General features: G+C 44.1%; 1 protein-coding gene across 2 annotated transcripts in view; it reads right to left on the reverse strand.

Moving 5' to 3' along the window:
* The window catches only part of ptch1 (patched 1), a 60749-nt gene extending 36311 nt beyond the window's left edge, over positions 1–24438 (reverse strand). Inside the window, exons 1-5 of one of the 2 annotated variants that reach the window (XM_050051270.1) lie at positions 24280–24438; positions 20412–20604; positions 3839–4028; positions 2749–2818; positions 2484–2575 (exon numbers count right to left, since the gene is read on the reverse strand). In XM_050051270.1, the coding sequence (XP_049907227.1) occupies positions 2484–2575; positions 2749–2818; positions 3839–4028; positions 20412–20604; positions 24280–24282 (548 nt within the window). In that variant the 5' untranslated portion in view covers positions 24283–24438. Of the gene's footprint in view, positions 1–2483; positions 2576–2748; positions 2819–3838; positions 4029–20411; positions 20605–22072; positions 22612–24279 lie in introns of those variants that run through there. The other variant, XM_050051269.1, reaches the window with a different exon arrangement.
* Positions 24439–26679: the final 2241 nt, after the last annotated feature.

Genomic DNA, 26679 nt, shown 5'->3' on the forward strand with positions numbered 1-26679 from the left:
AAATTTATTTTAAGGAAAACCTCATTTGCACTTTTGGCCATCTTTCCTATTGGTAATAACAACACTGTACTCACAAAGTTAAGTTAACCAAGAGAAAACCAAGGTGAACTGAAAAACGTTTATCTAAGCTGTCCATTCTAAACAGGGGTTGGCATCTTTAGGCACCTCACTGTTTGATTTGATTCTGATCCAGGTGGCTACGATGCAATGATAAATGATTATCAATACGTAGGGCTGGGTATCAGCACTCAATACCTTAAGGTAACAATCGAAATAACCCTGTACCAAGAAGTATCCAAACTTATCCAGTCTATTGGTATCTGCATTCGATCCCTTTCTTACCCAGATCTAGAAAAGAAATTGGTTTGTTTTTGCAGTCATTGCAAGCGTGAACTGCAAGTGGCCCTCTACCACAGCAGCTACAACCCATACTGTCTATGGTGTGGTGAGGACTGAGCATGGTGTATTTGATGGAGTTGCCAGTTCAGCATAAAAAGCTGCCACCAAAAAATTTGAAAGTATGGTTAAACTACACCCACTCCATTCACATGATAGGTATCAAATGAAACAATAAAAAAAAGGTATCAAACAACAGGTATTAAATGATGTACTCTATTTGTATTGATATTATTCTAAGGGTACTGGTATCGTCATTTTTCAATGATACCCAGCTGTATCGATGCTTTTTGCATCAAAATTTTGGATTTCTTTACATGATTTCTTTTTGTCTGTGACTACTTTCTACTTTTAAAACAGCATGTTTGTACTGATCCATAATAAAAAATAAAAAGATGAATTTATGTCCATTATCTTTATTAATACAATAGTAGTAGAACGTAAACACGATGCACATGTTTAAGTCAGTTTCACCATCCAATTGGTTTAGCTGTAGGTAACGTACTGCCCGTTCCTACAAAGGTGGTGGAGGCGATCATGTTGTCAAGAACTTTTAGGTTTCTGATTATTGACTTTTCTACATCAAGACATAATCAAGTAATCACATAATCACAGTTTACAGACCAACTTCTCGATTCAACTTTGACCTACCACAGTAACCACAGTATTAACAACGTTTTGGTTGTGCTCACTTTCAGTTCTACCTCCATTTTAAGTGGTTCAGGTAATCTGGCCTAGTGCTGGTGTTTCCTGTTGGTTATCATAACCAATGGAAATGATCAAAACTGTAAAAGTAAGTATAACTTTTCTTTTAATAGCAAATGCAAGAGATGCAACATCTACATCCAGTTTAATGAGCTGTTTTATCAATAGGTGTTGTCTTTCTCTTCATAGACAAGTAAAGTCCCGTAGAATCCATTAGATTCTCAAAAATACCTTTGGTTTTTGTTTGTCGCCATCGTGTCTGTTGGTGTGCATTTCAGGACGTAATGTATTCAAGGCTGGGTTGCATTTGTCGAGATGTTTGGGCGTAATTACCTCCAAAATTTAACCTCACAAAACAGTCACATTTTTGAGAGGAGAAAATAATCTCTTTCTCGCTAGGTGACACAAAACAATAAATGGAGACTAAATCCCATCATGCAATGGCACAGTGCTGAATTCCTGCTCCAAACCAGTCCTTGTCTCTCTATGCCCTGCACATTCCAATCTCCCTTTCTCTGCATCTCTCTCTCCCTCTCTGTCATTCAGACTACATTGTATGTGCTTAACCAGGCTTGGGTTATTATTCCCAGCCTCCCAACCAGAACATAGTAAAAACCTTATTTACCATCTGAGACCAACGGGCAACACACACTCACACACATACAGAGAGAGAGACACGCACACTGATGACACAGACTCAAGTGCTGATACACTCTCACACGTCCACAAAACACACGTATGCACCGATGGCAATGGCACACACTATGTGCATGCACACACACATGCAGAGGTAAAGGTCTGCTGAGTATTACTGTAGCAGCAGGCCATTAGCAACAGAAGGGCCAGACAATGGTGTGAGGCCCAGGGCTGGAGAGAAACTATCGCCAGCGATACGCATGCCAGCAACCACTACAATAGAGCCTTCAGAGGGGACGACACACACACACATACACACACATGCACACACACTCTTGTTCCTCTGTGGTGTCTCTTTGGATGGGTTGAGCGTGTTTGGGCAGCTTCTACTAAAGGGGTAAAAACAAGATACAGAGATCCAGATCTCCCCCTTCTCGCTCTCGCTGTCTTGAAAACAATCTGAGAATGCCCTTACCATATACGCTAACTCCATAACCAGCGCTCATGAGCTCAGCGTTCAAGGCCTTGTTGTCCCCAAACACCATTTTAATCAGTTTGCCAACTGGCTTCACGGTGAGGAAACCCCTACAGTATGTGTGCCCAATTAGGGTTCTTTAAAATAGCTTTTGATCACGCTTGAAAGAGATCGGTCAATCTACTGATATGCTGCGATGGCATGTCGTGATTGTGCTGACACATCATAAAGCACTGATTCTGTCTAGTTAAAAGGAGTTTTGTGTACTTACGGGAGATAGACCATTCCAGACTGGAGCTTGGCTCCCTCCCAGAAACAGTCCAAAGGGGTGATGATGAGGCAGGGATGTAGCTTTTCTATGATCTAATTGGACAAACACATGCCCACACACAGCAGGTTTGACACACATTGACAGCAGGAAGTTTGCACAGGAAAAAACCTCAGACACAAAAACGATGCTGGTCACGTTTCAATATGATCCAAAGAGTTAAAGTCCAAAATACAAATGAATACATACTGAAGAATTTGCATCTTACCTGATCCATAAAATGAGTTTCTGTGACTAGTTCTCCTGATTTGTAGCATAAGTGTTCTAATTTCCATTGTCTGAAAAGGAGAACAAAAGAGTTTCTGTTCAGCTTTTGTCACGACACCATGAGTCCCTCAGGCTAGGCTGATTAAGAATGATAATAAGTGATAATAAATCTCTCATCATTATGAGGTAATGCTAGCCAAAACACAGCTGAATACTGATAAACAGGTATGCTGCATACACGGACGTAGATGGGGTCCACAAAATATCAGATTATCACATAGAGCAATCCAATGCGATACAACAACACACACTTAAAGGGGCTGTGTGTAGGATTTAGTGGCATCTAGTGGTGAAGATTGCAGATTGCAACCAGCTTAAACTTCTACTGTGTAGAAGCGTGAACTCGGTTAGTGGTTAGGATTCCTCCAGTGTTCACTGTTCAGGATGTTTTTACAAAGAGCCGATTTATCCACAGAGGTCTCTTACCTCTCCAAAACAAACGGACCAAGTAATTTAAACCGGTAAAAACACTGAATAAAGCAGTTTCACGTTACAAATCAGTGTTTCTCTGATGCTGTTCGGCTCTTCACAGACAGGCTGCTAGCCCAGCACCTGCTAATGTGTGCTCACCTTTTTCTCTGACAACTTAAGATCCAGACATTCAGAAGGGTTTTACTGGGAGCTGAATTATCTGCAAAGGTCTACTCCTACTGAAATCAGTCTTTTTCTGATGATACTCATCGTAGAGGGGCTGTTAACTACGGTGGCCAACATGAAAACGCAAAAACACAAATGGTCCTATCTAGAGCCAGTGTTTGCTCTGTATGTTCTTGGCTGTTGTAGCAACATGGCAATCCCCTTGGACAAGTAAATATAAACGGCTGATTCTAAGGTAACGAAAACACTAAATAAAACATACTTCTATCATATTCCATTTCTGACAATTTATCACCCTAAATCCGACACACTGAATCTCTAAGACAAAATTGTGATTTATTCTTTTGGGCAAATAACAATCAACTCAACACATTATGCTTACAGACATATAGACAAGAGGCAAAACTGGAAGTAGACACGGAATAGTTGCTTACCTGTTATAAAGGTAAACATGAACTCTGCTGGCTCGGATAGCTGATTCCAGGTGCTGCAGGAGCGCATCCACTGTTAAAACATTGGCTCCGTCCTCCCGCGGCGTCTGGATCATCAGCTGAGGGTTAAACATGGCCTCCTCGCCTATATTCTGTCGCGTGTACTTTAGTTCCTGGTTCACACGCCCACCAACTGGACAAAGGAGAGTGAAATGTGTTTATTAGCCTTGCATATTCAAATGCTCCATGCAAACATCCAAACAAACCCTTACTGTACGTAGATGCAGTTATTCTGAGTCAGTTTTCTAAAGTACATTTAAGGCTCATCATTTTCAGCTTTTACTGATTTTCTCTCCAAAGTTTTGCTGCAAAAACGCCCTGACTGCCAAAGTTTGCAGTGAACAAATTGTTCTTCCAACAGTTCAGAAAATCTTTAGGAACAGATCAGTGATAAAAATCTCAGAGAAAAATGGAGAGAACAGGACTCAAAGTCCCTCTAAGGATATAAGTAGAGTCAAGAAATAAATCAGTTTAGTTTAGTTTAATTGATGACAAGTGAAGACAAGACCCAAGGTCACACAAATCTGCAAAATAGCGCTGCAAAGTTAATCGAAATAATTTTGGAATGGCAGTTGTATATGATTTTAATCTTTCATATTGTGCAGCGCTACTGCAAAATGTCATGGCTAACACATAAAGTTCAAGATTTATTTTGATTGTGATCCTTGATGTAAGACAGTATTGCTGCAGGAGCATGAGTGTCTAGGTGAAGTCATACTACTGTACTGCTATATTGAAAACTGAAAACAATGAGCCCAAACACATGATACTTCAGGTAAAAATATCATTCCAACATTTACATAAGGTGACATATCCTGAACATAGTTGTACCACTCACACACCCACGCACACAAGCACCATCATGTGCTGAAACATCTGTGACTCAAGAAGTGATCCTGTGCAAATCGAACCCTAAGACATCTCAGCCTGACCAGATCATTATCACACTTGTATCTTACACAAAAGCACTTTGCTTACAGTGAGCTTGTGCCACGACAAAGCCAAACATCCTAACTCCTTTGAATCCAGAAGAGAGCAACATCACTCCCAACAAATCCACCTTTCACAAAAACAGCTCTATGTTTCTACTCAAATTTGCTAACAAGTCAGCAGCGCCAGACCACGCTGACTACATGTGTGTGTGCGACAGTTCGTGGGTGTGTATGTGTTTGATAAAGAGAGAGAGAGACTCTCTCTTCCAGGCTCTGCTCCCAGTATCGTGGTGGGACTAAGCCCTGTGCGTGCGCTCTGAGCTCCCAGCTAGCCCGAGCTACAAAAGCAGCCTTTCAGGCCCTTTAGCTGCCCTGCTCCACCCCGGTACAGCCAAGGCAGGTCTGGCAAAGTCTCTCTCACAAACACACACACACACGAACAAATGCAGGCGATTGCAGTCATGCAAGCATGGACAAAGTCTCAAATTTTCAGTCAAATGCAACATCAAACGAATAAATACCAAGAAAACGGACCACAAATATTAATATAAAAGTGCATGATCAACAGCCTGAGATTTGTGTGTGTGCATGCCTGCGTGCCTATCCGCCAGTTCAGTGTATCTGCGCCTGATTTACAAGCAGAGGATTTGAGCGCTTCCATCATCAGTGACTGAACGCTCAGTGAAAGCTCAGGCAATTTATAGTCATCTTCTTTCAGTTGCTCTCACACACACACACAACATGAAAACTGCCCAGTGAGAGAGCCGACTGTGTGAAAACTCTGTAACATTTTATTATGCCCTAATCCAATTTAACAATTCCGCTCGATTCGTGCAACAGCAGGCATAGATTGAATATTTTCAGCTCATTGTAATGGCATTAAAGTTGAACATAAGCATGCCTGTTCTGCTGAGCTGGACCACCCAGTCAGACCAATGGAACAGGGAGGGAGGGGGCCATGTCTTGGGGCATTAGGAAAACACACTTGATTTCTTTTTTTCTGGACCCAAACAGCATTCCCATCTGATCCTGTCTGAAGGCATGTTTATAATACTCATCATTAATAGCAGGCCTAGGCTAACCGGAGCGACATGCTTTCCACTGCTAGGCCAGCTACACGGCTACGTTACACCAGCCCTCCCTTCAAAAGAGCACGCATGGAACTGATTTAGACCCTACGCACACTGACAGTGCACTAACAAGTCGACTTGTCTGGTATACTCAGCGCTCAAAGGCAAAGCTAGCCCGAGGCTTTGTTAAAGGTGCACGGCTGAGGGGAAACATGGGTGTGGAGAAAGTGGTGCGTCCATTTTCAGTTTCTACATGTGCAAGGAGACGAGGAAAGGTCTGATTAAAAACGATGAGAGGGACGAGCTTAGAAAGAACTCACTGTCTGTACTGTACACATTCCAAGTTGTGGACTGCCACCCAAGGACCCTGAGTTTACAGCAAGCAGCGAGAAACGGGACAAGTCGAAAGAATGTACTCTCTCTCTACAGGAAACAGCACATCACGGCCTCGGGCTTAGAGAATTCCACACTTCACGAGGTTACAGCGTTTTGGGGTCAACACTCACACAGCCTCGGGGTGAAATTAACACCCCAGCTGGACCAAGAAAATGTGCGAGTGTGTGAGTGTGCGCTGACGCGCTGGCGAGTGTGTGCATGTGAGTGTGTGTGTACACACAGCTGTGTTTCTTCAATGACACATATTCCCATATTCCTTCTCCTAAGAAAACTGGTTGACCCCGGCATGTGTTGATATCTTGAAGGTGTCCCGCTCAGGGCTCAGCTGCTTTGACCTAAAACAAAGTGTGACTGACTTTGAAAATGCTTCCCATACCGACTCTGTTTCTCACTCACTTTCCTTAGTTTCATCCTTTCTACATCACTCTTTCTTTCAGCACTGATGCTTTATGTGTTTATTATTCTTTTGCTTATTCATTGAAACAATACACATCTGATGTTATCAGTAGTCTGACTTGCATTATGATTCAGAATATTTCATTTTCTCATCTCAGTTCAGATTTGAGTGAGTACATTTGCTTAAAAGATGCTCTGTGCTTTGTCTTGTAGTGACACGCATTGCCGCTTTCAGTAATCACCACAGTCTCGGAACATATGATGAGACGTACTGGTTTTTAACTGCCCGTGGAAAGAATGAACAGGTAAGAGTCTACAGTGTTGATGAAAAGCTCTGTCTTCTTTTCTCTCCTTGGAACACGCCATGTGAAATTACTTTCCTCTCACTCTTATTTCCCCGACTGCCATCTCTTGTCACGTCTCTCATGTGTTTCACTCACTCGAGTCGCAGCGCTTATCATAACGCATAGATTTGATTGGCTGAGTAGCATCATGTGAGATGATTTACATGTCATTAGTCTGTAGTCCTCTAAACTAGTGCTAAAAATGCCGCATCAAACATCTAATATTTCTCTGGATGGTGTCTGAGTCCAGACCCAGGGATGGAGAGGGATGGCAGGTTAACAAGCGGGATGCATTTTGGTCATTATGCTAACAAGTGGGAGGCGCCCCTCCTCGTCTTTCCTCAAATTGCTACTGGGTGTTACCATAGCCCAAAGTGAGGCCTTAAACATGTTCACATAAAACTGATAAGAACAAGAAATTCTTCAATTTGGAATTAAAACCAGCAAATATTTGGCGTCTTTACATAATAAATGACTTGAATGATCTCAATTAATTATGAATCAATTGCATGTTCAAACGTTTATCATTGATTGACAACAGATTTACAGCTGGAGAGCCTTGTCTTTTAACTGATTGGTTGATCAACAGAGAAGCAATCAGCAACAATTTAAGATAATTGGTAATTGTTGTTATATGTCTTTTGCTTTTCAACTTTTGCTGCTTTTCTTTGTCGTAGACCTTTATCTAACTGGACGTAATGCATATAAGTGAACAAGCGCACATCAGACTGTTTAAGATTTTCCCAGGGAAGATGTCCTCACCTGCTCCGTGCGTCAGCAAACAGGCTATGGGGTGTGTCGCTTGTTTATAAAACTGCCTGCCATGGCTCTATTTTGTGCAAGTTTTGTGCACTTGCTTCATCTCCAACCTTTTTTCAGAGCAACAGCAAGCCGATGCTTAGACTCCATAGGCTGCCTGAATGTTGTCACTCAATGTATGTCTGGACAACTTTTCGGACTCCATTCACCAGAGTTCGCCCACCTGCTGTGTTAGGAAGAGGTGTTCTGTGGTAATTAACTAGGACTTTGGACATCAAGCCATTTAAATATGTCCTGATGGGCTTTGGCAGCTTCTGACGGGCATTCATCCTTAATTTCCAACATTTTATAGACCAAACAAATGATAAAGAAAATAATCAAAAGGTTAATCGATGATGAATATAGATGTTGCAGCCCTAAATCACTGCCCTCTGTGAGCAGCCATCCCCTGATTTACACACCTGTGTTAATAGTAACTGCCAGCAACCTGTGTACGTGTTACATCTGCATATGTGTGTTTCCTGGTGAATGATCGAAAACACGTCTAAACCATGCATTTCTAAAAAACAAACCTGCACAGAATCGAAGTGAGAAGAGAAGAAAAGAGAAGAAGAAGAAGAAGAAGAGAAGCAGGCCTATGTGTGTCACTGTATTGGAGCGCTCAGTGCGGGTATTCAGTGTGTTGCATAACATTAACCCCTGGACCCCCCTATTCTCAAAGTAGGGGAACGGGGGGTGGTGGGGACGAAGGGAGAGAAAGTAGGTTTCTAAGGAACTGACATCACCCCCCTCCCTCCTTTCAGCTCTGAACTCCCCCTCATCTTTATACTCTCATTTTCTCTCTCTTTGCTCTATTCAGCTCTACTCTGTGATTGGCCAGATCATGATGGCAATCAGCCCGGCCCCTCTGTCAAAGCCAGCCCACCCCCCTTTCCTCTCGCCAACTTTCTCTCTTTTCCATGCAACACACAACGGCATGGCCCCACCCCCTGCACATCTCTTACTCCTGACAACGGAAGCATCCCTCACTTTCAGGGAAAACATGCACCGGCGGCAAACAGCTCCTAAAACTCTTGAGTCTGATGCTGGTGTGGAAATGAATGGGACGACCTTTCTGCGGACCAAGAATCCGTTGCCACTTTCACCACCGCTAACAGATGCCTAACATAATATCTGACTGTGCTATAAGACGCTAAATAGTTCATCTAAGTGTGCAGGACCTCAAGCATGCATACATTAATATACTGTATGTACGTGCATGAGGCTAACACATCTTTGTGTGTGTGCGTGTGTGTGTGTGAGTGTGTGTGTGTGCAGAGAAAGGATTAGCTGGATTAGGCCCCCTCTCAGCAGGGACCCCCTGTGGTGAGGAGGAAGCCCCCCAAAACCAGGTCATCTCTCTGCCACCAAGTCTACAGCGACCTCCCATACCCTGAGCCTCCTATACCGCCAGAGGAGATGAACAGGACTACGCAGCTCTCTTTTTAACACCTACACGAGGATGAGATGTTGGAAAAACATTCCCAAAAACTACAAAAACAGCCAAAAGCTACTTGAAAAGATAGTTTAGCAAAGTCAATGTATGGAAACACATGTGCCTTTGATGTTTTTATACATTTATTTTACATTATAGACAAGAAATTTGTCAGATTTACACATTAGAAATGGATTTTAAAAAGACTTAACATGTCAAGTGACACCTGTTGCATGAGATGTCACATGTAACAAAAATCTAACAAGTGACTGTTGTCAGATAAGGTAACTGTTAAGATAGAAATGTCGTCATCTCCATTTACAGGATAAGCTCAAACAAAGGGCTCTCATATGGAAAATCAGACACAGCTGCTTATGCTAAAGCTGATTTTCAAGTTACTTAAGAGCTTTAGCAATGAAGAACAAAAGTGCAGAAGGCTCACCATAGAAGCGTTTGTGCTCTTACAAATCCTAGTTGCATCATTCTGTCCAACATCTCTCGCTGGACCTTGCTTTGTCCCGGCTACTGGTCAGTCTGTTCAGGTAGAGTTTCCCACGGTCAGTCTTCACCTTATGTCACCACCTCCTCTTTTCTCCTCCTTCCTGTTGCTCTCCTCAGCTGCTATTGCCAATCACCTGACAGCTCTTTGATCACTTAGACGAACCCACCTGTTGCCCTCCTCCACCATCCGTCTGCTTCTACCTTCTGCAATCTGCTGTCCACAGCGTAAAAAAATTGATGTGTAAATCTGTGCAGAAAGAGCTGTAGCCCGTGCCCTCAGATTGATGTGTGCACCGTTTTGTAATGTGGTTTTATATCAGGATGTGAATTTGATGTTGCCGATTAAATAGTGACCTGGCCATTCTACAAAAATAGTATTTTACCTGATGGTAGATAGGCCATTAGGGAGCTGGAAGTATCATAGTTGTTTATTCATTGAGCTCATTGTAAACACAGCAATCATAGTTAAGGCAGGAAAGGTTTAGGAAATGTTCCCTTCCAAGAGATCCACTATCTCCATCTAACAGTAATGGGTTCAAATAAAAAATAAGCGGTTTATCTTTCTGACGATATTTGATGTTTACAGAGATTCCAAAATCTCTGGATAGAATTGGTTTAGATGTCGGTGTCTATCATACCAGGATGCACAGATTGCGAATCTCAAGGCACGGTTTACAAATCCCTTCACACAGATTTAAACATGTTACCCCAGTCTCAGTCACCTCAGTCTTTACTTCATGGAATTTGCAGCCCAGTAAATATCTCCTGCATCGTATCATTGCTGCTACTGTACATCTTGATAGACCCGCTCATAACTGTGGGTAAATGTCAACAAGTCTCTGCCGCCATGAGGCATGGCTGAAGATATAGGGGACTTTTAAGATTGTGGAAATGAAATGTACAAATTGTTGCTAACAATGGTCAAAAATATTTAAAGGTTCTGTATATGACATTAAGAGCATTATTATGGCAACAAACAACTATTTGCTATGTAAAGATATAGTTGAGTAATGGTGCCCAGAGCAGAGAATGATGTCATGCTACCTCTATGTGTGGTGAAATCCGAGCTTCTCTGTTGTTTGTCGTGGTAAACAGTCCCTGTGTGTGTGTGTATGTGTGTGTGTGCATTGCACTGACTAGCTAATCATCACCACTGTGCTCATACAGCGGCAATGGTGCTGACGTAAAATCATAACATCAAACCCTCAAGTTTCCCCCAGGTTAATACAGTTACCTCTGTCAGCACTGTTGCTGTTGTCAGCGCACTATAAGCTGCTAGCCGCCAGCTCAAAATTCTCCATGTTGAGAGCCATGTGCAGACAATCCCAGCTTAGACTCTGAATCATAGATATGTTCTGGATGTCGTATACAGCTCCTTTGACAATAGCTAGGTAAAAACTAATAATAATTTTGCCACAGTTTCCTGTCAGAGTACCAAGAAAGAACCATGATTTGGTTTTACTTAACCACTAACTTTCAAGATCTCGAGCCTTTTATCATATGCTAGATTGCATCAGTACAGCTGAGTCTATAGCTGAGTTGCATTCTCTCTCCCTGCAGTAATAGTTGTAGTGGTTGTGGCAGCAGCGGTATACAAAGCAGCAATAGTAGTTTTGAATGTGGGCTCTGCAATGCAGGTGTGCACACAGCCACAAATATGTGATGAAAGGCCTCACTGAGAGCCGAGACCCTATCTGACCCATGTGGAGCCCCCCTCACTCTTCTGCCCCCTCTCTCTCTTTCCCTCTCTCCTTTCAGCTTACAAGAGGAGGGGTCTGCCTGCCACACAGAAGAAGGGTAAAACAAGCAAGGTAGAGAGTGGGTGACCACAAAAGAAGAGGAAAAAAGTGAGAGGATGACAGAGAAGAGAGAGGAGGAAACGATGAGAAACAGCGTGGAAGTGCTCTAACATGCAGCTGTAGCTGAGTGTCTCCTTATGCAGCTAAACACCCCCGAGCACCCCGACCCCTGACACAAATGTGACACCCCAGCTGCCAACCCCTGCCCCCCCACCACCACCACCCTCCTCTCCGAACCCCCACCCATACCACCAACCCTCACCCCCCAACTCCAGCATTACCATATGTATGGCTCCCCTCGCCCCTGATTATGCTAATCACCTGTCCGGCCCCTGCAGCCCCTAAAATGGGTGTATTTAGCAGTCGGCTGGCTCCCAATGCAGCTTCCCCTGGGCCCGAGGTGTACATTCACACACTCCTCAATGGGCAGATTCTTCCACGTTGCTGCCTTCATTCAGGTCCCACTCTCCCCTCCCAGCCCCCCACCTCCACCCCTGAAAAAAAAAAAAAAATCCTATTCAATGCCAATGGATTCACAGAGAAGTGGAAAGAGTAGTAGGGCAAGAAAATGCTGACAGAAAGTCTGTGTTTGCAGCATGTGCGTGCATGTGTGCAGCGGTTGTGGTTCAATTCAAGGTACCCAACACATCGGACAAATGATGTATTAATTGGCGACCAAGAGGACATGTCTGATTTGATGCTACTGCCATTGTAAGTGGTGTAAAAGTGTTGAATAATCTCCACAGATAGTGCAGTCTTTTGCGGAGTAAAAGAAGAGAATTACAAAAAATAATTAGAAAAAGCAACTCTTCCATCAACTCAAGCTCTGTTAGGGGAAAAAAAATCTCATCCTGTGTCTCCTGTCAGTGCCTGTCCAATGCAAGCCAGGTGAGTGATCTCCCCCTGCTGCATTTACTGCCCTGTGATTGGCCCGCAGCCCAGCCATAACAGACCGTGACATGAGCCTGAGCAGCCAATCTCAACCAGCCATCTCTCTGTCATTTCCTGGAAAGATGGCCCATGATTCCAGGTATCCCAAAATCACACATTCCAACGTGTGGAATAGAAGACGGGGAGACAGAAAGTGAGTGTGAATTGGAGAAAGACATAAATTAACTGTACTTCTTTCCAGTTACTTCATTCTTGCAATACATTTTCATATAGTTATCTCTACACTTAATTAATTTTATGGTCACTATCAGGTAACAATTGAAAGTTACCAATATTGAATTGAATAATTAAATGTTTTTTGACCACTTGAGGACAAAGCAAAAAGCTGTAAACACAACACTAAAGCTGCAACAATTAAATGGTAAACCAAGTAATTGGTTAATCGGTTTGAGTCAGTTTTTATACAGGAAAAAAGGTCAAAATTCTCCTCTTACATGTTTTTGTTTTACTCCGTCATGACTGTAAACTGAACATGTTTGGCTTGTGGACAAAACAAGACATTTGAGAACGTCATCTCAGGCTTTGGGAAACCCTGGTCATTATTTTTCACCATTTTCTTCTAGACCATTTTCTAAACCAAACAACTAATTGACTGATCAATAAAATAACCAACAATAAGAATAGTAGTTAGTTGAATTCTTACACAACACCAACATACGATTGCCAACTCATTAAGTTGATATGGTGAACATTAGGGCTGTATCTGACACAGCAACACTATTAACCTGCCAGATTTTTGAATAGAGTTTGGTGGGACATTCCGTGTGACAGCGACGTTCACACCATATACTAATTAAGCCTAGTTAGCCCTTGGAGCTAATGTGCTAATTACGCTAATGACGGATTAGAAATGTGCAACAACATTTTTTGCAGACATTAGATATTAAACAAAAGCCAGAGACTGTGTACTATCAAGCTACTGTGAGCTGTAAATCCAGTTGCTTATTTGTTTGGCGACCTGATGAGTGGAAGTCCAATACTAACCCTGCTTTAGCTCTCTGTGCCAAGTCCTGAGGGGAAATGTCTGGCTCTTTAGCTGCTAAATGTTCCACGATGTTCACCAGTTAGTCGCTAACTTGGTGTAGTGGGTTTATGAGAGCTTGTTGGCTTAAAACATCTCCCCGCTGCAGGCAGAAAACACTGCTGATGAGAGCAAAGAGAGTAAACCAAAACAGCAAGGAAACCGCATCAGCACACCAGATTGAAAGATTCAAAGTTACACTGAAAGGGGCAACAATTTAGGTATTTTGCCTGATTAAGACCCGGGCAAAATACAGAATAGGATGTGTGCGCAACTACCTGTGTGCAGCCTTGTACAAAAATGTCAGATGTGAATGTCTAAAGAGAAAACCAGAGAGATAATGATAGAAAACAAGCGATAGCCATCACGCTTTGCTGCACTTTTAACACAACAGCCTGTCGGGTCACAAGTGTTCCCAATGTCCTCATGCTTCAGTCAGACTCGCAGGGCGGTCTCAGCACAGGAGACTATTTCACTCTGACGCATACTGACTCAATCTGGAGTTCCAAACCTCTCAATCATCTGAGAGGAAACGTTTTATATCGCTGTATCTTCATGCCTTGCGTGTGCATGTGTGGTACTTGTGTAATTGCTGTTGCTGCCAGATTCTATGACGTTGCGCTGTAGGAATTGCAATGAACTATACTGCTACGTACGTAACCCATGTGTGCCAGAGGGGCTTAAAAAATTCCAGCGACACACACACGATTTGGAGATGTTTATAGTATGTTTGCATGAAAAATTCTCCACGCTGCAGTCTGAAAAGCATCAATCCACACCCCAATCTCTCTCCTGGTGTACGGTAGGCACTGCAGCCAAAACACAAACACACTACCGCTACTATACTCCTGCTCCTTCCCTCGCTCAGTCTCCCCCCCAAACGCACACACACACACTCTCCCTCTGCTGTTTTGTACTTTCTCCACCCCTCTGGCAGTCAGTGCTGTGAGGGAGGGAAGAGAGGAAAGGGGAAGAGGGAGGGAGGGATAGGAGGGGAGGGAAGGGAAGGAGGGAGGCCAGACCACCCTGCTCTCATGGCAGGGCTGAGTGTTTACATTGCCGTGGCTCACTCTGTAATACATCTGGCATTCTGAGGCCACTCTCTCCAGCCAGGGACGGGGGAGTGGTGGTGGTGGAAGGGGGGAGGAGGCTCGGGTAAAGAGAGAGACCTTTCTGGCAGAGAGGAAAAGAGAGGGATAGAAGAGAGGGAGAGAGAAGGAGGTAGAGGGGGGGAGGGTAATTCTCTCCACAGTCTCCTGTGGTCGGTCATTCGCAGGGCTCTGGTTTTTGAATAAGAGCGCCTGAAAGAATGCAAAATGTAAACAGAGAGCTTGGAGGCATCTCAGGATGTCGTTTGTGAATGGGAGTGCATTCGCCTACGAGAGCGCACACACACACACGCGCGCGGACACACACACAGCGTGGTTAACAAGCAAATTTTTTAAAAGTTATTTCAAATTTACTTGCGGCAGGTAGGGGTAATATACACAAAACTGCTTTCAAATGAGGGGAGAGCGAGCTTGAGAAAACAACGCTGTAAGTCTGTGTACAGTACCAGAGGCGCAATGTTTCCCCACACTAAATCCCTCACCAGCAAGCCTGCACTTTTCATCAACTCGTAAAGTTTAACACAACACGCTGGAATGTTATTCCTTCTATAGAGATATAATCCTGTTTGTAGCGAACTGATAAACACAAACTTAATTGAGTCCAGTTTGGAAAATGTCAAAAAAAAAAACGTGTGCATGTCTGTGTGCGCGCTTATGGTGAAATGGATGGAGAGAGCAAGATAGATGACTCTATGTAGTGTATTCTGTGCAAACTAGGAAAAAATATTGGGTGTGGGCGCATTTGTGTGTTTGATTGCTTGCGGCTGCTGAATGAAAGCAGTTGGAGATGGAGTGTGAGGGACAGGGTGAACGAAAAAGGAGGAAAACAGATGAATAAAGAGGAGAAAATAGCAAAAAGAGGCCCATCAAAATAGCCTGCGATGCCAGCCCTGGTCAACCACCTACTCATTCACAGAACCCAAAACTCCAAAGCCTCTCTGCATATGTGAATGTGTGTGTATGTGCACGTGCATCCATGCATGTATCAGTGCTCCCATACACATCAAAAGCTGGATAATTCAATCATGCAAACCACAATCCTCTCAGTGGAGACGCCACATTCAGGGCACTCCTCCTCCTCCTCATCCTCCTCATCTTCGTCCACAAGAAAGGATGTCAAGGCTTCTTCCGCATGCACTTAACATTATACCGCTCCCTTCTCCGCTGCCATTACCAGCAAAACAACAAAACAACCACCAACTCTGTCAAGTCAGCTCTTAATCACACTAGATACAAAACAGACATGCAAGGGAGGGAGGGAGCTGCTTTAGAAAAAAAAAATTGGTCCTATCAGACTGGATTCTGAAACCTTAAATCAGGCTTAGGATGCACACAAACATGGATTGGCAACATGTTAACTGTTACCATATTGATATGAGGAATAAGCTGAAGGCAGATGGACAATAAATAATGAACATTCGGGGAGTCTGACTTGTCTCCTCTTTGACGTGTCATTCCTCAACATGTATTCTGTCATTACAGCAGGAATGACTTGTGAAAGTTTGATATTTGTCTGACGGGGAATTATTACACAGTAATTCAGAGATTAAAGCAAAAAATGATTTCTGATTCACTGCCCTCTGCTGGAGGACAGATGTCAAAAGGTTAAACACAAATTCATGAAATGAAATACTGCCACAGGAGAACAATGCGTAAGCTCCTGACAACATGTGGCTCATGAGATGCACTCATACAGGCATGCAGATGCACACACATGAACATATAAACAGTGACTGGTGACAGCTGCGACTTCTGCTGCATTTCATCCACCCCTCCCATCCTCCACCCCCCTCTGTCCCCTCTGCTGTGAGTCTTCACTCCGCACCCAGGCCACAGGGTGAGTATCAGGTGAGGTTTTAAATAGCGGGGCCTCAACGAGATGACCTCAGGGTCCCGGGGGTCTAACCCCATGGCCCCTGGCCTCTACACTTATGTCCCCCAAGAAAGCGCTCCGGGACCTGGGGCCTCCCCTCAGTCTGTAGCCTTGAGACTACAATCCATAGCCCTGTGCCCCGGTCCAGGCCATAAATCTGGGGACTATAAACTCATTTCAACTTGAATCACTCACACATATCTGTGTGTCCATGATGAAAACAAAAGACATCCTCTGAATGCTGCAGGTCCCGTCCTCTCTTTAGTCGATGCTAAAGCTACAGGCTAACCACAACTCAGCCCAGATTACAGTGCAACTCCATCTCATCGGCTTTGCCCCAAGTTTCAACTTCAACCCTTGCCCGGAGCTTGAGCTTCAAAAGCCCCATTTCCAAAGTTTCTCCTGCCTGTACCCTCTCTCACCCATCAACACAGCCCCTTAACCACAGCCACATCTCCAGCCGCCCCTCTCTCAGCACAGAAACAGAGCGAAAGAGTGAGGGGCCGTCCTACAGGAAGGCCAATGTTTACGCGATACTGTTTTAATTAGAGGCAGGCGGCGCTGCTATTTTCTTTACAATTTGGCCTATGTTTGCCTTAACCCAGAATGCCAAGGGATGGCTCCATTTTCCATTTGTGGCCAGGAGGAACTCTAAAGGGGTCTTATTCCTCTCTTCTATGCCTCGGCTCCCTGAATGTGGCTTAGAGTTAATCATCGCAAGATCATGTAGAATCATCTGCAATTTGAAACTGAAGATGTATCTGAAGTCATACACAGGCCAACAGGCATGTGTTCTGACATCGAGGAAAGCACACAGAGGGCGGCGAGCCACATTTGTGTGTGGGGAGAGCGAGATACGAGACCACAATACTACGACTTCCTGTTTAAGCCAATTATTTCCTGTGAGCGCCACAGTGGACATAAACACAGCGTTTATCTGCAGTGTGTGGATGCAGTCCGCTCTGAATACGTGCCACTATCATTTTTATGTGGTCTGGGCAGGAAAGGAGACTTTAAAAAATATTACTATCATTCCCTGAGTGTTCAGCAGAACACAAAACTCCATACATCCTCAGAGGTTTGACACAATCGCCTCTTTGTGCAAGCATGCGTCTCGCTCCCAATTGGTCTCTGTCGCTTTGTCTAATAAACAGAACTTCCTGTGTCTGAGTGTTTATAAACAGTGCTGAGTGAGCACTGTGTGAGAAGAGACAATCCCTGCGAAAGCTGCGGCACGTGACGGCGTGTAGAATAAACACACTGGCCAGCTCCGGTACGCAGCTAATGGTGGTCTGCTGCAGACCCCAGCCCTAGCAGAAAGCAGGTGACGACAGACACGACATGAGATCACGCACGTAAAAAATGCAGCTCCAGTTGATTGTAAAGGAATTGAGAGATCTCATACGAGCTGGGTGCATTGTGTGCGTATGCGTGTGTGCGTGCGTCCGTCCACAGGCCACACAGCTTCCAGGCGGGGTCGTCCATGGGTCGCCTGCGGAGGGCAGTTCCAAATGAAACATAAACAGCCGCTCTGTCCTCTCCTCCTCTCTCCTCTTTTTCCTCTCAGACGATGGGCCAGTCCCCCAGCACGGCCCAGCACAGCGTTCCACGGTCCAGGCAGAACTAATCTATCCCTCAGCTGTGCAGTCTAATCTAAACAAACAGATCTCTCCCTATCAACATCTGGAACCCCTCACGTACCGGGACCTAGGAAACCACCACAGCCCAGTGTCTTTGTCAGTGTCTGTGTGTGTGTGTTTGAACAGGTCTCTGTGTATCAGTGCGAGCCAGTGTGAGACTATGTTGTGAATGTCTACCAGAGGTTACTTCAAGTGACAGGTTCAACATAAAGCCAGACTGTGACCAAAACTCTATGGTGCAATTTCAGAGAAGACAAAAAATATACTGATCAAAAGCTACATAACAATTTAGTCATCAGTCATGTGGCAGTTAACTGGACGTAACGCCAGTAGTGCCACAGGTACCAGCACAAAAGGGCCAGTGGATACTACATCAATACCTGATTTATCTTTATCTTTTAGTCCAACAAGGCTACTCAACAATTAACTGTATTTTTTGGATTATGAGACATATAATCCCCTGTAGACTTTAAAAGCGGCTGAAAGCGGTTTGAAGTTTGCTGCTTCATGAAGCACAGCAGCTACATTCAGCTTGAATTCATGACAGTTACAATGTATTTCAATGGCGATAAGTTTTCCAAAGTACCAAAAAGTCAAACATCAACCATTTCTGCAGCATGATGGACTTCTCTGCTGTCCCTCTGTAAGCTCAGTGTGGTCCAAATAAAATGTCTGCCAAAATATGGCTATACACTACATCCAGAAGAGCTCCCAGAAGGGCAATAGCGTGACATGGACGAGTAAATAGAGGGGAATATTAATCAAAAGTTACCAGAGCCTGAAATGGATGTCCTTTTTTGGTTCGTTTTTTTGTTGTTGTTGTCAAAAAAGATATTTGGTGATATGATATCAAACAGGAAGAGCAGACAACCATCACAATGGAGAGGCTTCATTTGAGAGATGGTGATTAATCATCAAAACAGTCAGCAATTACTTTTCTGTCAATTGATTTCTTGACTCATCAATTTCAGCGCTCAGTGCCAGTACAGGGTAAATGCTCTGTCAGTCTGTAAGTACATTCAATTTCATATGGCGTCCCTCACCGTGGCACACATGACTGTGGTGGGACAAGTGAAAAGGGTGTGAAAACAGTGTGTTCCTCTGGCTACAATCAGGACTCCTGTACTGAGGAGGCTCCCCTCTGCCTAAACTGCTGCCAACTGCGCCTGCGCCACAGATTAGAGGAACACGCTGTCTGTCAGACCCCTGCAGCAGCAAGCAAGGAGAGAACAGCCAACCCAAGGAGGAGGTGGGGTGTTTGATCTGTGCGGGAATCAGTCCGCTTTAATGTTTGATCTCATGAGCTATATGTTTTATTTGAGGAGGGGTAGTTAAAATGGGGTGAAAACAGAAAAGGCAACCACGCAAACGTAACAACAACTACGTGTAAATGCAATTTTGTTTCTAACATTTATGATAAAAAACACTTATTCAGTTTCCCAGCAGCAAAATCTGCTCCTCCATTCATGACTCTTACAGCCCACTCTAGCCCTAAGTGCAGGAATGCGGATCAAAGGGAAGGAAAAAAGCACAGCCCCTTCCCCTTACCCCCCAAGTACCACCCATACGCACAGTCCCCTTTTCCCTTAAAAACATTCAGTCTTTATAAGTTGTTTTTGAGAGGAGAAAAAAAACCCACAACAACAACAAGTGAGCGAGCTATCCACTCCACAAACACGAGTTCCTGTCCTCACTCCGCTTTTTCCCTGCAGCCGGAGACAAATCTTTTTGGAAAGTTGAGAGCTGTCCAAAACGGGACCACACACAGTCTCTGAGCATTCAACTGCTGGGGGCAGGCAGACACACACTCACACACACACACACACACTCACACACTCTCACAAAATGGCGGCTTTGACAAAAATTTCCTCTACCCCAAAAGCTGCTTATGAACTTAATTACAACCTTACTTCTGAGTGCAGTTAAAGCCACCTCTTGCACATCTCGTGCGTGCATCTGACATAGTTTGAGGAGCTGCAAGTATGTTGGGGTAAATTAAATCATTTTCAGGTCTCACTTGGACACTTGCCAGGATCTTAACAATAAACAATCCCCTTGGCTTGTTTAGTAGCACCCACCAACCCTCTCTTCTTCCAATCTGAGCCATCCCATGCTGCTCCAAACATGCAATATCAGATTGCATAGCTTCAGGAGAAGTGAAATAACAGTCCCAGCATCTTTCATTCAATCACACACACACACACACACACACTATTAAAATAGATAAACAAATAAGAAATCAGAGTCTTACCTTCTACCCAGAGTTTCTCCACGTCTGTCTCCAAATTAGCTGCCCGTAAGCCCACAGCAAACGCTCCGAAAATCATGAGGCCCACAACCAAAAACTTTCCGCAGTTCTTTTGTATGTAACAGCCCAGCCTAAATAAAAGTCTCTGGAACTTTGCTCTCAGCCATAGAGGTGCTTTCCTCCCAGTCGCCTTCCCCTACAACGAGACAAGAGTCCCAGCGTTACTGTCAGATCAAACACAGAACACTGCACTTACCTGGACAGGTACATCTGTGGGGTTTAACAGAACAGGTTTGATGTTATACTGGTGAAGAAATGACTACAGGTGGTCTCAAAGTCAAAGACTCTTAACATATGTAAACTACGGGCCCTACTGTGACCCGAGGAGCATCATCTGAGAACACTAGTTGATATGATTCACTGCAAATTTCTATGATAAAGGCTCAAAGAGAAATGGGAGCTGTGATCAAAATAATAAAACACACTGCCCGTCTCACTCACGCTAACCTGTGATGATTGAAATATACACATCTGCTGAGGACCGCCTGGAAACCACAAAGGACTCCCCAGAGTGAGAGCCACAGGTTCTGTCATATCAGTAACACGTATAAACTGTAACCTTAGCAGGAGACATGCAGAAGGAAGATATCTTCATCCCCTGCAGGTCACCCACACACACAGCCTGGTCCATTTCTGTCATTTCACTGCTGCATGTGATGAGTTATGAGGATGCTAATACACACAGGCTGACATTAGGTGTCAAGGGTTTGCGTTGCTGTGCTCCAGAACAGGCTTGCAGCTGGACCTCCAGAGTGGTTGGAGGTAAATAAAAGCAGATAGCCGGTCAAGATGCAATTATACAGTAGGTGGGCTTTTGATAATGCCCTTCTATTTCACACAGAGAAAATGTAGCCTGCAGGGTCTTAAAATCCTGCTTTGGATGCACATTTCTTCTGCAAAATAACACAGTAAGGTCCCTATGAGCTGACTGGAAAAATGGCTTATACTAACACCCACACATCAAACTTTGATATTCAGCAACATGAAAAAGTGCATATGGTGAAACCCACAAACACCACCACACGCAGCCCCACTCCCCGTCCAGCAGCCCGTGTGTTCCGGCCTGCACGGGGAGTGGAGGAGCCATCACAGGGGGACTCACAATATTTGTGAACGGAAGAGGGCAGCCACATGGATTTTTTTTCCTCTCTTCTTTACGCGAGTGTCCCAAGTTTAAACACTGTCATGCAAACCTTTTGGAACATTTTCTGTACGCAGCTCATTAGCAGAGAAACGTCAAGCTGGGTGTTATGAAACAGTCAATGGCAGAGCTGACTGTGAGTGAAAGCTGCATGTTTTGCCTGGTCTGAGACCGTTATAGGTTGGGGATGTTGCACTAGGAGCAATCGAGTGGTTGTATTTGTAAATACAACTTGTCTGACATCCTAAAACAGAAGCCGGGTGCAGAGGAAGAGACTAAATGTTGCTCAATATAAAACAAAACAACCCTCCGCTTACTACAACCTTGCCTTACCCCTGTGTCCCCCTGCCCAGCCCGCCCCGTTACCTAGCAGCGACTGGACATGGTTTGGTCACTTTTTTCGGCGAATACAATGAAACCAAGACCATAAAGCTCTCTCCGGGTTAAGATGAGAAATAAGCACCTCGGATATTTGCTCCAAAGCAAAGCCCGCATCGCAGTAACTCGGCCGCTGCAAATACTCCAAATCCAGCGGTGTGTTGCGGGTATAGTCCCCCCTGTTCCTCCGCCTTATCCTCGGCCGATCGGGGTCTCTGTTTTCCTGCTCGGAGGGCGCATTAGCAGCCGAGGCCATGTTGCGGGGACTGCGAGACCGTTTCCCACTTTATAGTATTTCCCCGAAAGCGTGTAGCGATATCCCAAGGCAACAAAGTTTCACTCTCGGAGATCTCACACCCGTGAAGTAGGACCTCATACTCCTGTTGGAGACGGCGAGTCAAAGTCTGCGCCTTCCATCCCAACATTTCGCGATCCGGAGGTCTCCACCGCTTTCACCGCATTCACCGTGTCTCTTCAAATAAAAGTGAGTTTCTCTCAAAAAGCGAGGTGCGCAAAGTGATTCCCATACACAAGTCGTCGGGTAAGAAACCTCGATGGTCGTTGCATTCTGGTGAGATCTATGTGGTCTTCCCCTGGGCCGCGCGTCACGGCCAACTCTGAGATTCAATAGAAGAGGAGAAAAAGACCTCTCTCCATTTGGAGGCAGAGGAGGAGGAGGGGTGAAAAGAAAAAAAAAGACTCGAGATCCCGCCTCTGGGGCTGTCAGATTGCAGGACTTTCTTGCATCTGATTGGTTCCAGAAGGGCAAAAATTACTCAGCAAACACGACTATTATTAGCTGCTTAGCAACAGCTCACTAAAGTAGAGAGACCACCCAGGCGGGGAGACCTCATGTGTGCATCTCCAACTTCAGGGGAGGCTCGCTCAGAGCCAAACCCGCTTGGTGCGTTTGGTGTTTTGGGTTTCCACACAGCGCCCTGTCGCTAGAAAGAAAGATTTCCCAGAGAGGACCCGATGTCTGATGCAAAGTACACGGGCTATGCGTCGGAAGGGGGCCGAGGAATGTCAAAACTGCAGTATTTAACTTTGATTTTTTTTTTCTGCCACTACCATGATGGTGGTAGTTGAGCCTCAAATTACAGCAGTTCAAGGGGAGGTCCTACAGTATGTTGTCGATACAATGTCAGCCCCACTATAGCATATGTTCTTTATAATGTGCAGCTCATACTTTTGTGCCATGTTGTGCATTTTTTTTGTATTATATTGTGACAATAATAGAGGAAATGCAAAACTTTTGGATTTTTGGATTTCAATAAATAAACATATGGACTCAGTAATCAAACATATGCGAAAAAAGCTCAGCTGGCTACATTGTTGTCCACCCCCAACTGCATCTCAATCTAAAAACAAAACATTCAACACAGCATTCAAAACAATTATCCTATGACCCAACTCTTAAACACAAATTAATTAGTAGAATATAGAGCTTTTTTTTAACCACAGCATGTTAAAAATGTGATTTACGCGCTTTTACGCATGGGAATCCTTATTTATCATCTATATCAATTTTATTATCCACTTTATTTATAAAGTCTACGGTTAGGAATCTCTTATCCACTGCTAAACTACCACAATAGGGCGTTTATGTAGATCTAATTTAACATAAGTAACCTCATATGCCAAATATACCGGAGGTTATCACTTTTGCGCATAACGCATTCACTGTCCATCTGAAATCAAGGCACCCAGGCCTAATGCCTGCATTGTGTATTTTATCAATATCTTGTCCATTAACTGTCTCTACTGGACAATTAAAGGGTCTGATAGTTTCTCCTTGAGCACAGTTTAACAAATAGCTATGCTTTTCCTAGTAACTGTCGTGCTCCAGACTTTAACCGAGTGCTCACTGTTCCAGATGAAAACTTAAGCGAATTGTGGACAAAGTACGCGGTCAAACATGGATTTAAAGACTTGCCAGGTTAAAGAAATAGACAACAACGTTTAACCCTTCCCTAAATGTCACTTATCTTTAACATTAAAACCTCCATGAGAAACAACGGAGAAAAACAGCTTAAAGTCAAAGAACTTTGAGACATTTCAGCCACGACACACTTTTAAATATCACCGCATTTAACTCAGACCAAACTGTTAACTCTGAATGAATGTGGACAATAAAGGAGGAATAAAAAACACAGAGGAATTGGGTGGTAATTTAGCAGTGTAGCCGCTTGATGGACCAGAGTATCAGTCTATCAGCAGCCCACACTTCACACCTGAGCCAGCCGAGCTCAGCAGCTCAGCGGCTCGTCTGGCTGCCAGCCGCGCACTTACCATCTTTAGTCCAGGTGGGGAGAGCTCTCAGAACAAATCCGTGATATCCGCCCCCCGTGGAGTCCCAAACGTGTCAGTTATGATGAAGATACAATGAGCTGATTTTATTGTGGTGAGGATAAAAAAGAGACGCATCGTAATCCGCCTTGGTCGCAGTCATCCTGCTCTGCGTCGGGAAAAAAAGTTCACTCACAATTACATGGCTGTTCCTTTTTGGCCACGTGGGTGGTCCCGTTCGCTCCATAGGCAGGACCCTTTGATTGTCACGTGATTAGCCCAACATTGTAAACAGTACCAACCCATGCACAGCAGCGTCTTCTCAGTCAGTCATTGACACACGCGCACGCACTCAGGGAGAAAGAGTGCAGAGTTATGCTGTGATATGTTTGCTATGAAACCCACACCTGAGCATGCAGGTGCACACATAAATACATTTGTGTACAAACGTGTGCATGCGTACATTTAGACACACACATGTAATATATATAAACACGTGCATGCTTTTGAAGGCGTGCAAGCATGTGTTAATAGGTGTTAATAGGCTACTATATGGAGGTATGTGCACACACATGTACCTTACAAACATCATAAAGCATGCACACATACGCACATACATGCACATCTGATCACATATCCAATTCACAGATTAAATTTTAGGTCATAGCTTATGAAAGCTGACTGCTATTGACATGAAAACGCAATCATGATTTGCTCACTTATCATGGGAATGCCGTTTTCTTAGCATTTTTTGTACCATTTTATTTAGTCAGCAGCCTAAATTGAAAGATTGAACCATATTTCTCTAATTAGACTGACCCCACCCTGTATAAAATGTGTTTTTCTTTCAGAAAAACTCAGAGGATGCCTATAGACAACAAGGTTTTTATCTAAACAAGGCAGTCCCATCAACAAACCTCTCAAAAGGAAGGCTAGGAGTGATGGAGACCATCACACCGACTGTTGCTGCAACAGCAACATCATTTCTCTGGCATCAGATATCCCTAGAGTGGTGTCTGATAAGGAAAGAGCATCTAAAGGGGGACAAAGTTAGTCTACAATGCCCCCTAATGCCCCTGAATAGAACCAGACCTGTCTCAGTGGAACAGCATATCTCTATGTTGAAGTTGTTGTCATGATGGTAACGCTACAGGACTCCATCAAAGTGCCGTAGGTCATTGTGGAAAATGGTCCTCCCTGTCGAATACTGTAGTGTAGAGGCTGTAAAGATATGCCAGTAAAAATGCTCTGGGAGATTATATTGCAAGCATCTGTGTGAACTAATGAAATACATATGCACATAAGATGCCAAAACACCCATGACCAAACATGAGCATATTTCCTTTTTTTTTCATTTACCATCATGTGCTAATATGGATCAGATGGACTAATTGTTCACTTTAGGAATTATACCAAATAGGGAGAACTGTATTCCAAATCAGCTTCTTTTAATTTTGTGATTGCAGGCAATAGTTTGGGTTTCTTTTGTGAGGAACAAGGGCAACGAGTCTATTCAGCCCTCTATGTTATTGCCATGGCAATGGGTGTCGCTGTGTTCATAATATCCAGGGGATGAATTTAAATATTTCTGGTGACGTTCAGACCTTTTCTCTGGTGCCACCATCCGAACAAATTGTCCACATTTTGCATTATGTCTTAAAATGAACAGATTTTTATGAAACTTGCAGAGACCAATAAACAGTTTGATTTAATGACTCTATGACGTTTCCTGTAGCACCACCTTTAAGAAAATACAAGCATTTAAACTTGTTCAGTGGTTAGCATTGTTGCCTCACAGCAAGAGGGTTTCTGTTCGAATCTTGGGTGGGGGGATTGAACCCTGGGCGGTGGAGCCCTTCTATGTGGAGTCTGCATGTTCTCCCTGTATCAGCGTGGGTTTTCTACAGGTACTCCAGCTTCCTCCCACAGTCCAAAGACATGCAGGTTAATTTCCAGCTTCCTCCCACAGTCCAAAGACATGCAGGTTAATTGGTGACTCTAAATTGTCCGTAGGTGCGAATGTGAGTGTGAATGGTTGTCTGTCTCTATGTGTCAGCCCTGTGATAGTCTGGCGACCTGTCCAGGGTGTACCCCGCCTCTCAGCTGGGATAGGATCCAGCCCCCCCATGACCCCCAACAGGCTAAGTGCTCACAGAAAATGAATGAATGAAAAGATGGATATTGTTAAAGCTCTTAAAATCACAAAATCTTCAGGGTGTTGTTTGAACCTTTGGTCCAAGTAAGAAACTTAAGCAGCTGGGAAGTAGTTGCTCTCAGTGTCAGATACAGATGTGCAATGCACCCTTTAGTGTCTATATGAGTCACACCCAGCCTTTAACCAACTCTAATGTAAACCCATCTGCAGCATTATTAGACATAGAGTGCAACAGATGTTGTATAAAG

Source organism: Epinephelus moara, chromosome 8, assembly GCF_006386435.1.
Source record: "Epinephelus moara isolate mb chromosome 8, YSFRI_EMoa_1.0, whole genome shotgun sequence".
NCBI lineage: Eukaryota > Metazoa > Chordata > Actinopteri > Perciformes > Serranidae > Epinephelus > Epinephelus moara.